Below are 15,421 nucleotides of genomic sequence, written 5' to 3' on the forward strand. Positions count from 1 at the left end.
TGAAAGCATAAAAAAAAAAAAAAAAACAGTTTTACTTACTTTAACAGTTTACAATAAATATAATGTACTATACTATTTTTTATTATATAAAACATAAATATTTTATAAAATATGTTGCACTCTAAAATTGCTATAAAATCAAAGCCATGTGTCTATTATTAAGTTATGTTCCAAATTTGAAGTTGATATCACACAAATTATTATTGGGCGCTATACCAAAAATAACCACTGGGTGACAAACCAAACTCTATTGAATTTTTTTGATGCAGTTTTCTGTTACAAATGAATCATTTTCTGTCACAATATCACTTCTATTACAAAACAGTCACCAAATATGGAACCTTGACTGTAAGACCTTTCCAACGATATGTGTTTAGTCAAGATTACAAAAAGATTTGATTTTCTAAAACACAAGCCACAAAATCACAGAGTCTATATACATGTTTTTGTATCTTGATTTATACCCCTAAAAGAGCGACGTGTCCCCTGAAATACAAACATTTAGAGACAGATTACAAAAAAAGTAAGCATTTAATTAATAAAATTCCAATGTAAACCTAATGAGCTAATGCTGAACAACAGCTTTTTAAACAGGTAAGTCCCCTCCAGCATGTGTAAATATGTGAACTAGATCAACTTTTATTGGAGGGTGAGTAGATTTCCCACGACAGGCGGCCGTGCAGTTTTAAATGCTGCTAAACAAATTCACCTCATCTAAATATTCACAACAGACACCAATTCAACATGAAACCAAGAAATAAGACCTACACTTTCACTGCTTCTCCCCACAGCTTCTCAAATGTTTGTATCCCCCAGGATACGTTGCCCTTTTAATGTAAAATGGGCCTAAAATTAACGCTCGCTAAGTGCCAAATGAAACAGAATTTTACAGTGTTAATGTCAAATACTTTAAAGTTTAATACTATAATAATGTTTCTTTATTGACTTGTTTAATTTTTATAATTTGAGTGAATAATAATAATAATAATTAGTGTGTCCTCTGTTTGTTCAACCTGTGTTTTAATGACATAATGCACATACAGTTTCATGGCCGGATTTTTATAATTTGAGTGAATAATAATAATAATTAGTGTGTCCTCTATTTGTTCAACCTGTGTTTTAATGACATAATGCACATACAGTTTCATGGCCGGTAAGCTGAGTTGAAAGTAAATGAGACTGCTGTGTTTGTGTGCAGATGTGAAGCATGACGTCCTGCTCAGAGATCTGTGGCTCGGATTACACTGAGCAGAGCCATGGCGCCCTCAGCAGCGGTTACCAGGGTTACGGGGTGCGTTCCTACCTGCATCAGTTCTACGAGGAGTGCACCGCTTCCATCTGGGAGCGCGATGAAGATTTCCAGACACAGAGATCGCCGAGCCGCTGGAGCTCTGTGCTCTGGAAGGTTACAAAGTGAACATGCAAAAAAAGTCAAATGCCCTTTACAAAAAAGGTAAAACAATGATGGCGGATGATTTTAAAGTTGGAGGAGAAAATAAGATGGAGTTTTTAACTCAAGTACAAAGATGAAAAACTTACCGAGCGTGACCTTTCCAACAGGATTACGTAATGTGTGAAGAAGCGCATACGCATTGCAGAGCTAGAGCAAGCTGAGCATTTGTGGTTAAAAAGTGTATAAATACTATTTTTTTTAAGCAAATGACAGATCGTTTTGCTAGATAAGACCCTGATTCCTCGGCTGGGATCATGTAGAGCCCTTTGAAGCTGCACTGAAACTGCATTTTTGGATCTTGAAATCATTGGCCACCACTGAAGTCCACTATATGGAGAAAAATCCTGGAATGTTTTCCTCAAAAACGTAATTTCTTTTCGGCTGAAGAAAGAAATACATGAACATCTTGAATGACATGGGGGTGAGTAAATTATCAGGATTTTTTATTCTGGAAGTGAACTAATCCTTTAATGTGTTTGGTCTTGGCGGAATAGATCAGTTGCGCTGCTGCTATACCGAGACTTGCTACTGCCAATACATCCACAACATGCTGCTGTAAGCATGTAAGAAATACTGCTGCTGCACATATAACATATATGAATAACCGCCAAACATAGCATACTTGAATCACCCTGTGGCAGATCTATACAGGTGGAGCTGGGGAGGTGGAGGGTTTCTGTAGCTCGCTGTTAACTGCTACAGCAAACACTAGTCAAGCTCGCTGCAAACTGCTACAGCAAACACTAGTCATATATTTGAATGTTGAGCAGCGAGCTCATTGGCTGCTGATACAAAAATAACCAATGAGCTGTGCCATGTGATCATGATGTCAGATTGAGTTTGACCAATCGGACTGCGCCATCTAGAGTTTCATGCCAGAACATTGGATTAATACGGCTCCTCTGTGTCTCTCCACCAGGTCTGTCTCGCGCTAGGCGCTCTGATTCTGGTGGCGGGGTTATCCGTGCTGCTGGTGGGCTACGCCACGCCGCCTCGACTCGAAGCGTTCGGAGAAGACGAGCTGCTGTTTGTGGACGGCCGCGCGGTGCGCTTCAACCGGGCACTGGACGCCTGTAAGCTGGCCGGAGCCGTGCTGTTCTGCGTGGGCGGCAGTGGGATGGCGGTGGGGCTGCTGCTGGCCACCTGCTCTCAGGGCAGCTCCAAGGAAGAGCTCCGTCTGCAGCAGCGCTTCAAAGAGCGGCTCGCCGAGATCCAGGCCTCCGTTCAGCCCGTCACCCGCGCTCCCACACCTGGAGAGGCCAAGGTTCCCGTCACACTCTCCAAAGTGCAGAGCGTCCAGCCCGGAGCAGAAACCTGACCTCTTAAGCATCCCACGCTTCCGTGCAAAACAAAACAACAGTTCCTTGAACAGTAGAGATAGATAACACTGCACTTTCTCTGGCGCATATCATTCGACTATATTGAGCAAGAGCACCGAGAGTATTTACGGCGATTAGCGTAAGCGTACCCTGTCGATCATCACTGGTGCTCCTGAATACAGACACACAGCACAAATATACTCGCGTGCTACGGCTAGGAATCAGAACACCTTTAGGCTGCTGTTCCGAAGAGCAACATATTCTTCAGAGGCGTCAAGGCTTGTGTGTATTAATACCGAATAAGCAAGAATAGTTTCTCTATTATAGTGAACTCAAACACAGCCTCTCACAATTTCCATCGTGTTATATGAGAAAAGTCATTAGGTAAAACTCATAAACAAGCAGAACGGAGGCCTGTGCGTTAACAGCTAATTCATCACGGCTGCCATACTAACATTGTCAACTGAAACTACAATGATTTGTCATCGCTCGTTCAGAAAGCGTCACGTTGGTTCATTGCCGTCACCCAAGGTGCAATTTTTCTCCGAATCTCTCCTAGCGAACGCTTCGCGCTCTATTGCTACAGTCAATCAATAGTTCGTTGACAGAACGCAATGCATTCTGATCCACAATTTCACACATCTCAATACCGCGTCTCCGTTCTGCTCAAATACATCACCGCCTGCGATGTCTAGGAGTGAAAATAGATTACGGTTTAAATGCGCCTGTGGGATTATGTAATATCCTCTCATTGTGTTGCACATCATTCTTGCTCCAGCCTCGCTTTCCTCAAGAGGCCGTTAAGTGCAGTCACTGTCTATAGGTAATTACACTCATCGCAGCCGAGCCCATTAAGACTTTCCTTTTCTTTCTGTCTGCTTCTCTTGTTTTGTGTTTCTCTTTGGCTTCCTGGTAGAGTCATTGCTGTGCTTTTGTCTCCAGAGTTTCTCTGTAAGTACAGTATTTGTGCCAGTCATTCCTAAAAACAATTATTTTGTGCTGGTGCATTTTATTATTCTTATATATAGTTTTTTTACTTTGATTGATTAGAGCAAATGTTGCATGATCACACCATTCAGTGAAACATTGTAAACTACTTTCAAGAAGGTTGATAAGAATGAAAAACCCTCACCGTCACTTCTGAGCGTAAACTTTTGTGTTATTTATTGATTATAAATGATCATCGAACATATTGCATATGCATTCAGATGTTTGAAAATGACAAGGCTTGCTAATGAATCTCTCGCACCAATCACTGGATATTTAACAATCAAATCTCTCGGACAGGTCTAGATGAAGTCTAAAATATAACATTTATAATATATATATATATATGTCTCAGCTGCTTCAAGAATTGATTCTTCTTGTTTAAACTGACATATATGGATGTGTTTTCAGAGGTGTGTCGATCACAATGCTGGTAATCGTCTCAATCTGTCAAATCCTCTGGTTTGGTTTGTCCGTCTGGTCTTGGGAAGGAGACAGAAGGTATCGGAGCTGTTCTTACTCTTGGAACGTGTCTATTTTTCAGCAAACAGAATAAAAAGAACTGTTTGTTACCGTCATTGTCTGTCGGTGGCTGTTTCTACCATTTGTTCGCTCTAAATTTGCATATTGAAATGATCATTTGAGCTAAGCACATTAAAATATGTTGTATCTTTCACATGGTGTATTCATAAGTGAGGATATGGTCAACACTGATGCTCTGAAGATCCTCAATCTATAAAAATGTCCATCTGGTCCAAGTCTGGCGTCACAAGTCAAAGTTTCCGGGTCCAGTTGTGCTATTAGATCCCAAAATCAAACAAAAACAGTAATACACACTCACGGTGTGCTGTAATACTACCAAAAAATCACGTTCCTAACCTTTGTCTCTATAGCAGAATCTCAGTTGGCCACACATTGACTCCCAGAGACTGCAGTGAACATCCTGAGTCTTTAAAAGCTCACTTGAAATCAAGCAGAGACTTGAACCTGATGCAAAATTTGTGTGTGGAAATATTTCTCTCTTACAGAAAATTGCATGAATTCCTATAGATGCGGTCACATTATTATACATTTTGGCTAAACTTTAGGTCCATTCTCCATTGTCAAGGATGTTGCGACATGAATCACAGCTCACTCAGAAGTCACTCTTAACCCAAGCAGATCTCTATTAGCAAATTTACATGAGCAATTTGACTGTGATGTGAAATTGGCTTGAAGAACCTTTCAGTCCTCAAGCAGAATTACAGAGTGTGCAGAATTCTGTTGAAACGATTGGATTTTGCCTACAAAAATTTGCTGAACAACAGTAAATATGATCAGCTTCAGAGTGACCACACTTAGAAAAGATTGAGAATATTATAAATACATATTAGCCTATAATAGTGAGAATATAATAACATCCTCACTCTACTTTTAGTTTTTTTCAGCTGCTTCCATACATTTTCAAAACTTTGCCTCTTTTTCTCAAAACTTTACACACAAATGTGTTTTGCAAAAAAGTGTTTTATGAAATTGAAAAAGTCAAAGACCGAGAATCAGTGTATGGTTTTGCAGATTTGGTGTGTGCTTCTGCTGTTTGAGTGTCAGCTTTCAGAAACTGTGTGACGAGTGAAGAGTTTGTGTGCAAGCAGTTGAAAAAAAAAAAAACTGTAATACTAATAAAATTAATAAAAATAATTTTGATTCTTCTCTCTTTATATTTTAAATGAAACATTTGGATGTTGTAGACCTCAATTTCAAAGAAATTAGATGAGTAAGAGAGTTGTAGGTACAGCAGATTGGTTGTGTTTTGTAGCTGTCAGTGTGTTGTGTTTCTGGTCTGTCAGTGTCTGGAAATAGATGTTGATCTGAGTGAGTCATGCTGAGGATCTGCTGATGGAGAGATGAGTCGCTCTCAGTGTTCACCTGCAGTTAAACACAGCAGCATCACCAGATTCTCTACCAGCTCTCTCTCTCTCTCTCTCTGTGTGCGCGTGTGTAGTATATTTATAAGGGATGTGCTTTAGTTTGTTAAAATTATTAGAATAGTTCCCTCAGAAATTTAAAGGGGAACACAAAAACTTTATTTGTATAGTGAAACAAATTTTTAGAGAATGTTCATGAAAACCCCTTTCTGTCTCAAAAAAAAAAAAAAAAAAAAAAAAAGAAATTTTGACATAACCCCATAAAAAAAAATATATTTTGCTGTGGTCAGTAACTCATAAGTGTGATCTATCAATACCAGGTGGTATTTTGTACAAATGTAGAACGACTTCAGTATAATTTCACTTTGAACATAAGTTGCACATTGTTACTTTTGACCCCATCAGTTGGGACTAAAGTAACACAAAAATTCAAGCTAGATTTTTTGTGTTACTCTTGTTTTTATTAAATATGCCTGACTATGACCTTGTTAATATGTAACTGCAAACATATTTTGTCTTTGCAAAAAATTAAATGTTAAATTTCACTCACTCACACACACACACACACACACTCACACACACACACACTCACTCACACTAATGAATTACGTATCCACACAGATCTGTGAAAGCAGTCGACTGTATTTAGTTTGCACGCTTATTCTTCAGGACTGATGTTAATCAAGTCAGTTAAAATGATAATATCACAATAATGACATACACAACAGAGAAGACACTGAAAGATGAAATAGAAATCCATATATTTAGCTTTCTTTGACAAAAAAGTATCTAAAATAAATATTTTTAGCAAACATTACACCTATCAGTTTAGCAGATATTAGCTCTTGTACTCGTTCTGTTACCATAATTATGTTACTATATGGAAAATAGATATTTTCTCAAATCCTAACTGGCTAAATTAGCTGTGTTATTAAATATGTTCACAGTATTAGAAGCGCAATACAATAAATTATTAATGTGATTAAATTAGCAGTAATCAAATCTTCTAAAGGGATAGTTCACCCAGAAGTGATCATTCAAACCTGTATGGCTTTCTGTCTTCTCACAAAAACAACATATTTTGAAGAATGTTCTGGTCTCTCTTTTCCATGTTATTATACAGAGAACAACAGCTCCTTCTGTGCTCTGCAGCAGACAGAGAAGCATACGGTTTGAACTCGCTGAACTACTCCTGCAGGGTTTCTCATTTCTCATTCATTCACTGGGATCTGGATTCTCCTCCGCCTTCTCTGTGTTCTCCTGGTTCTCCTCTTCATCTCCTCCTTCAGCTTCTTCATCCTTCTTCTCTTCACCGTCACCATGTGCCTCTGGTTCTGATGCCTGTCCCTCTTCCATTATCTCTTTATCCTCTTCATTCTTTTCATCCTCTGCTTTCGTCTCTTCTTCTCCGTCACACGGTGATTCTTCTGTGTTTTGGGCCGCTTCACCTTCTGTTTTGGTTGAATCGTCTATATCAGGACTGGCCTCTTCTGCCTCCTTAATACAACAACATCACAGATCAGTGTGACACCCTGCTGTATATTTTTGTGGATACCGTGATACACTGACATTCAAAAAAGAAAAGAAAAGCTGGTCACACTTTATATTAAGTGGCCTTAACTACTATGTACTTGCATCAACAAATAAGTGCAATGTACTTATCGTGTTCATATTGTATTGCAAAACACTTTTGCTGCTATTGAGGTGGGATAAGTTCAGGTTAGGGACAGGTTTGGTGGTATGGGTAGGTGTAAGTGATGGGTCAACAGTGTAATTACAATGTAATTACAGAAGTTAATTACAGATGTAATTACATGCAGGTATTTTTTAAATATAAGTACAATGTAAAAACATGTATGTACACAATAAGTGCATTGTACCAAATTATTAATTTAAATGTAAGTGCATAGTAGTTAAGGCCACTTAATATAAAGTGGGACCAAAAAGCTTTTATTCAGATGCATTAAACTGATCAAAAGTGACAGTAAAGAATAAATAAATAATAATAATGTCACAATAATAATAAAAAATGTCACAAAAGATTTCTATTTCAAATAAATGCTGTTGAACTTTCTATTCATCTGTGAATCCTGAAAAATAAAATGCATCCAAAATAAAAAAATATTGTGCAGCACAAGTGTTTTCAACATTGATAATAATCAGTTGTAAACATAAACACTTTTTTAGTGTAGCTGCATCCAAACATATGTCTGCATTGTTTTAGACACATATCCTCAGTGCTTTAACACAGGTGGGTGATTTCTGAGGAACTCCGTTATGAACTGAAACACATGTGTGTCGACTGGGTTTCTGACAGTCTAGTAAGAGTATTAGAGATCATGATGAGGTTTGAGCTCTTCACCTGCTGGACCGGTGACGATTTCTCATCATCTTCTGCTCTTCTGTCCTCTCCATCATCTGCACACACACACACACACACACACCACAGCAAACATGAGACGCCAGCGCCATCCATGGGTCAGGATTCACACTACAGGAATTCACATTCAGTTACAAATACAAAATAAAATGGCTTTCATTGCTTCACACTCTTGCTTTCCAATTGTATTAATAAAGACAGCAAAAGGCCAAACAATAAATCAAGAAATTAATATTTAATAATATCAAGACATATCATCTAAATGGATGAACAATCAATGGTTTTACTGATGAAATCAACAATGATCGATAAAATCAACATTATAGACTAGTGTAGACTCAAATTCAAATGTCAGATTCAGTCTCAGGCCTTAAACGAGCATGTATGTACATCACGCTCTTATTAAAACCTCTCATGAATTAATTACAGAGTCGCTGTTAAAATGACCATTAGCTTTCGACGCATCTGTGTAATTATTTTTGCGAGATTTACAGTCATACCATTGTACTCGCTAGTAAACAAGAAAATTGCACGAGTGTTTTAAATACTTAATGAGTAATACATCCAGAGATTGCGTGTGAAATCAATACACTCTGAATAATTAAACCGCAGAGTTAATGCACCTCATATAAGTTCACGCTTTCCCCAATAGCGGCTATAAAAATATTGCTGTGCAGATGATAGCGTTTTACCCAGGCATTTAATGCGTTTCAAATGCAAAACTGATTGAAGTTTAGCAGCGGAGATGAGCCGGCGTAGCAATAATGGGCTTCTTTGAATATTTTATGGAAATCGTTCACATTTATTAACTGTAGTCCAAAAGCCTGACTGTGAGCAGGAGCGCTAATGTAACAATAAACAGTTCAATGTGATTGAGAGAAGGGCTCGTCTCATAAAAATGCTAAATCAAATTAAATACAGCATTTTAAAGCCTGCCTTCATTAAAGCGGCGGATGGGAGGGTGACGGCGTTTTCCAGCACAACCGCTGTTAGTTAGCAGCCTTTATTCCTCTGCTAATTAAACACTGCTTCTCTTCACTCCTGTTCTCTGCCGACGGTGTCACGGTGCAATGTAAAGGCAGCTAGGAACTGTTAAATAAACACAGTTCACGTATTATAATAAATATTAAATATATCAACTATTATATTGGCTTTAGCAGAGGTTCAAAACCCCAGGTGAACAAGGTAAAAAAAAAAAGATGACTATCACCATATTTCCCTATCTGATTTATTATATTAAGTGTTGGTGACATTTTAGTTTAGGGTCCAATTCTCACTATTAACTAGCTGCTTATTAGCATGCATATTACAAGCATATTGGGTGTTTATTACTACTTATAAAGCACATATTAATGCCTTATTCTTCATGATCATATTTTAGATCGATTAGGTCCTACCCCAACTTAACAACTGCCTTACTAACTATTAATAAGCAGCACATTATGCAGTAATCAGGCTTTTAATTTCACAGCCTGATATGGATTTGATAGGAATTGAAATCTACAGACGCTAAATAAACACTTCAATGTGTATTTGATATGTTTTCAGTCCACTAGTCTGAAAGGAGACATGATATGGAAGCAAAACAGACCAAAATCTCAAAACTGACCAGTGCAAAAAACAACAGCAATGGTCTTCCAATGCCTCTAAATTTATTAAGAGGTATAAGGTTTACAAAAACCAGCACTCTACACTGTAAAAAAAATATTGTGATTTTAACTGTAAAAGACTGTAAAAACGCTACAGTAAAAACCTATTAACTGGTTAACAGTAAGTTTCCATACTATATTCGGTGAATAAATGTAATTACATTTAATATAATTTTACAGTAAAATACTGTTAAAATACGTTTTTTGGAAGTGAAAAAGAAAAAGTCACTGGAGTCTCCATGTTCAGCAGTTTAGGCTGAATAAACCACAGAAGTTTAATACTCTTCAATCAATCTCTGAGCAGAAAGACTGAGGAACATACTGGATTCAGAGCTAGAAATGAAGACTTTGACAAAGACACGGGTGCTGAGGAGCAAATAGAGCTGCTGCACTGAAGTCAGATGTGTGTCAGGTGTTAAGTTAAGATCTCACACTGGTGTCGAGGCGCTTGGACGATCTCTCGAACTCCCATCTACATGCTACTAGATCAGCTCTTTATGGATTATTTTAATAAAGACCTCCCAAGGCCTGAAATAGCCTTCTCTCATCTGCATAATGTTACCAAGCAAACGACGTGAGAGCAAGAGAGCCGTCATGAATTCAGCTTCACATCACTGTCTGAGCAGCACCACTTCCTTTCTTACATCACGTGACACATAACGAATCCGGTGCAAATCAGTGATCGAGCCAAACATCAGAATATGGTAATAACATGTGCAAATGCGATTGGTACACACACACCTGGCATCACCAGCGTTAGATGATTTTGCTCTTATGCAAATGAGGACAAAAACATGTGCAGCTCCAGAGGCAACCAATCACATTCATAACCTCATCAACACAGAGAGCGTATGAAATATGTATGACAGACACAGATTAATCACACATTTTCACTTTTACTCTCTGGGGTTGCACTGCACTTGCATTTTATTTTGTTTCTATATATATATATTTATACAACAGTTCGTTCTGGTTCTCAAATCTGATTGGTTGAGAACCGTGAGATATTGTACTGGTATCGCTACAGGAACGCCCTTTCACAATTTTGTATCACTCCGCTTGTTCTAGCCGGATCTATCTATTTTTTATTTTATTATTCACTGAGCTAATCATAGAGTAGGTTAGTTAATATAAGAAGAAACGTCTAGCTTCGCGGTCTCTCTCTCATTTGGATGCATGTCTTGTTGCTCTCTTATAACCTCATTATTTCTCACTAATATATCAGCGGCCTCGTGCCTCTGGCCTAATCACAGCCGCTGATATAGAGATTTGTTCTATGGAGAAAAAAAAAGATTAAATTCAAATTAAATCAAATTATTAACATACATATTCTTCAAGGTGTGTGTAATCTTATGACCTCACCTCAACTGTGCAATTAAAGGTTAATATAATGAGCTGTGCTGCTTATCGAAATAAGTAACATTAACAGTGCATTGGTGACATTACACGGAAATGCTGAGACTTTTGATTTTTACTTTTTTTATTTAGATTTTAATGGTTGTAATTTAGTTTGAAATCATAATGAATTCTACTTATTATGCAAAGTGTGTGAGAGACCAGAGCCGTATCTACAGACCAGAGGATCACAGAGACTGGAAGGAAAAATCATTTAAAAAGTCATATTCTCTTCAAAAAAATGCAACGTCTAGTTTGATCTGCTTTTGTTCTGATGGCATTAATGCAGTTTATACTGCAGTACAGTAGCAGTAACAATAACAGAATAAATGCTATTGAACTCATCAGCTCCTTTACAGTTTTAGTCTCTCAAGTCACGAGCAACTTTACAAACATGCAGAAATGCGTTCTCAACATGCTCCACACTGACTAAAACGACAGAATATGATTTCTTGCTGCTAATCCAATAAGCCTCCTTCAGAGCATCATAAAGACTGTCTGCTCTGCGGTTCATGAGGAGGACTGTCTCTACACCTCCAGCATCTGTTTGTCTCTCATAAGTGAAGGCTGCTGGGAAGCATTACAGAGATGTGCTGATTGGCTCATTCGCTTTGGCAGCGTCACGCTTTCCTAACAGAGCCGGTGGGAATATTAAATCCTGCTGTTTGCTTATAAAAGCAGCTTTTAACACGCTGATAGCCAGAATAACAAGCACTTTTAATCACAGGCTGCTGTGGCGTCATAAACACACGACTGTAACGCTGTCACCTACAACACATGAAGACAGAGCTCAATCAAACTGACGGCTTCAGCCACGACTGACCTCACGGACATGACATTTACCAGCTTTTCATTTCACAGCAAAACCACAAGATTACACTATGACACACAAAAAAAAAAAACAGGAGAACTGAAGGAGGGAATCTGAGAAAACCAATAAAGACAAGATTTCTAAATAGATGAAAGCCTTGAAACGCAACAATGACCAAAGTAACAACAATGACCATGTCTAATCATTAAAAAACATTGTGCAAAAACCTGACCGTGTGGCGGCACAATTATATTTCCTTATATCCACCAAACAATATACTTCCACTGAAGCTTCTATGGTGCCATTAAAATAAAGCATGTAACCTTCAGTCTCTCTGATTACAGATTAAGAATGCAAACGATGAAAGAGACATATTCAACATGAGGTGCTTTGTTATATTTCTATAAAGCACAAGGGCAAAGAAACAGATGGATGATTTCTGGCTTCTGTGGCAGCATTTCCAGATGTGTGTTACACTGCATACATGTACGAATTTGCATTATTCAGAAGAAAATGTGAGTGATTGTTGTTTAGTCCCAATGTAAACGATCCCAGATCTCTATGGTATTCTGGTCTCAACATAGAGAACAAATACACAGCCTTTAAAACAGTATATACATCAATAGTAATAGTCTTAGGCCCTGTCCACACGAACATGGGTATTTTTAAAACCGCAGCTTTTTCTATGCGGTTAGGCCGTTCGTCCACACGCAAACACAGCACCAGGTCACTGAAACCGAACATTTCTGAAAACTCCTGCCAGGGTGAAGATTTTCAAAAGCTCTGGTTGCAGTGTTATCGTGTAGACAGCGAAACCGGAGTTTTTGGCTTGTGACGTCGGAGCCTGCGCTGTTATCTCCGCCTACTGGAGACTTTTTCAGGCTTCTGATTGGCCAACATGGCTTTACGGTTGAGATTATATCGCCACCTGTTGGCTTGGCATGCTCTTGACAGTGCTTCATAGCATGCGTTTGCGTTTTCATGTGGACAGAGATTTTTTTTAAAACGGAAGGAAAAACTCAGTTTATAAAAATACCCGTGTACGTGTGGACATGGCCTTAATGTAGAGCACTAATGCAGCCCATCTGCCTGACAGCATAGCTCTCAAGAAGCAATTTCTTCACCTATAATAGTAATGTCAAGCTATTCTGGCTCACAATGGAAGTCACTGCTAGGATTTTCAGTCTTTAATGGCCTTCACACTGTATAATCATTACGAATCGCGCTGCAATGGGGCATAATTGGGAATATTTTAAGGCGCACAGTGCCTTTTGGTGGAAAGCAATTTGCCAGGTCTGACAAAAATAAACCACCATGCTTTTAGTGGGAGGACTGCATAAAATTGCGCTGATTACCGCCTCCTCCTTGTCTAAGTGTGTACAGAAAGTGGGGGTGGGTTAATCGGTGCTGACTTTCATTCGCTGGAGTGTTTTCTTGCGCTCCTGTTGATTTGTCAGAGGCAGACAGGAGACTCCTATAAGAGCGCTGTTACCAGCGGCCAGCAAACCCACAGAGGCAATTGTCCAAGCTCCGCCCAGCAACTGTTAAACAGGCCTCTGTCTCGGCCAATCACGTTCACCAGCCTCTTTCAGAAGAATTTCAACAGACAGTTCTGAAAAAAAGTTCCTCCGAAGTATCATATATCCATGGGTCAATCCTAAAGCAAATGCTAACTCAGCCCTGGGCTTAATTGTACACATGAATATTTCATACACTATTTAAATACAGGTATGTTGTGATTCTCATCTTTCTCCGCTGGGTCCTGTCTGGCATGAGGGCCAGATGTGTGTGTGTGTGTGTGTGTGTGTGTCAGTCAGATAGGAATATGTCACCTTGTGGTTAAGGGCTCAGGTGGATACACTGACAAACAAGCCTGACGTGACCCTACAGACACTGTTAGTTCTTGTCCTGCAATCTGATTGGTCGAGCAGCGTTTCAAGAGCACTGATAATTCACCAGTGTTTGCACCAGACAGACGGTGTGTTAGTGATGTGGTTTTTACAGTGACTCTTTCTGCAGTTACATTATTTCACCAGTAGGCTGTCGACTGACTGTCTTTATGAGTGAGTAATTTAATTATTAATTCAGCTGATTCATTCCAGACTGTGGCTGCATACATATATATATATATATATATATATATATATATATACTACCCTGCTATATCGCAGGTGAAAAAAAGTATGTGAAAAGAGGTTAAATTAACAGTATTCATACACTGAAAAAAATAGAAAAATAAAAAATAAAACAACAATTGGAGTATTTTTTTTTATTTTATCGTCTTTCTACTTCAGAATTTTATGTTTAATTCAGTGTGCTACTTGCAGTTCATTTCTAATTTATTATTCTAATAATTTCTCACTGAGAATTGTTTTAAAGTTAATCCTACACCAAATCATTTTCAGTGTAAAACAGCAGGTTGTGGTGAGATTCTGAAGCATGCATTCAATGGACACTTTACTATCCCATGAGGCCACGGGAGAGGAGTTACGAATGGCAGTGACACAACTGACACTGGTGCAGTAAGTCACATGACAACATGATGAATGCAATAATTCCGATTGCATTTATTTACTACATACGTTCATACCATACTACATTTTATTAAAGGTTGCAAAGTAATTACTTTTTTACTTTTAAATACCTACTCAGAGAGTATGTGGTTTCAGACACAACCACTGATTCATACAGGAATGAAACAAGTGCCTGTCGTTATGAGTGTGTCATTGAATTATTCACTCAACCAATTCATTCAAAAATTCAGATACATTCATGAATGATATAAGTGATTCAATTATTTAGACAGTTTTGCTTAAAATCCAGATAGGACTGATAAATTGATCTTCATGTATTTGTATGACAAAAAATGTAATTATTTTTAAAGCTGAAGTATTGAATGCTAACAGGTTTTTGGCAAACACTCTACTTAGTTTCAGTTGGTCAGATGATCAGATAGTCCTGCTCAGATAGTTTCAATGGCTTAGTTATCGATGGCTCTGAATATTAAGGTAGGACAGGACTAAAATATTTTACCATTTAAAAAAAAAAAAAAAAAAAAAATCATTAATTGAAAATCTCAGCAGCTGCACATTCATACTGTAGAGGACTTTATGTTTTAGAAATGGCCTATATAGTATTACTGAGAAATGCTATATTATTCATATATATTTAAAAAAAACATACATTTTATTTTCCAGTATGTCTATCTACAAATACTAATGCGATCACACTGGTATAGGACACAGAAAACAAAATCATGCACAGAATGAGGAAAAGACAGTGTGACAAGAAAATTACATTTCTACATTTAAAGAAGGATCTGGCTCGCTCTTCCAAATCCTCTTTTATTCTCTTGTCTCTCGCCTCTGGTTCAGATATTGCATTACTGCCATCACTGCAGGCCATGATCTAATTAGAAGCGAGCAAGACTTTAGCACTTGTCACATCTCAGTCTGTTCGGAGGTGCTGAAAGACCTCAGACACAAACACACACACACACACACACACACACACACACTCACAC

At 38.2% G+C, this 15,421-nt stretch overlaps 2 protein-coding genes across 3 annotated transcripts in view; one reads left to right on the top strand and one right to left on the bottom strand.

Moving 5' to 3' along the window:
- LOC107758834 (neurensin-1-like) overlaps window positions 1-3,110 on the top strand; it is an 8,697-nt gene extending 5,587 nt beyond the window's left edge. Inside the window, exons 2-3 of the mRNA XM_016576661.1 lie at window positions 1,199-1,405; window positions 2,373-3,110. Coding sequence (XP_016432147.1) covers window positions 1,208-1,405; window positions 2,373-2,771 — 597 coding nt within the window. The 5' untranslated portion in view covers window positions 1,199-1,207 and the 3' untranslated portion in view covers window positions 2,772-3,110. The remainder of the gene's footprint in view (window positions 1-1,198; window positions 1,406-2,372) is intronic.
- A 3,659-nt stretch (window positions 3,111-6,769) lies between these two features.
- The window catches only part of LOC107758829 (doublecortin domain-containing protein 2-like), a 13,822-nt gene continuing 5,170 nt past the window's right edge, over window positions 6,770-15,421 (bottom strand). Inside the window, exons 4-5 of one of the 2 annotated variants that reach the window (XM_016576660.1) lie at window positions 8,026-8,081; window positions 6,770-7,157 (exon numbers count right to left, since the gene is read on the bottom strand). In XM_016576660.1, coding sequence (XP_016432146.1) covers window positions 6,879-7,157; window positions 8,026-8,081 — 335 coding nt within the window. In that variant the 3' untranslated portion in view covers window positions 6,770-6,878. Of the gene's footprint in view, window positions 7,161-8,025; window positions 8,082-15,421 lie in introns of both variants that reach the window. The other variant, XM_016576659.1, reaches the window with a different exon arrangement.

This window comes from Sinocyclocheilus rhinocerous, unplaced genomic scaffold, assembly GCF_001515625.1.
Source record: "Sinocyclocheilus rhinocerous isolate Xijiao unplaced genomic scaffold, SAMN03320098_v1.1 scaffold264, whole genome shotgun sequence".
Taxonomy (NCBI): Eukaryota; Metazoa; Chordata; class Actinopteri; order Cypriniformes; family Cyprinidae; genus Sinocyclocheilus; species Sinocyclocheilus rhinocerous.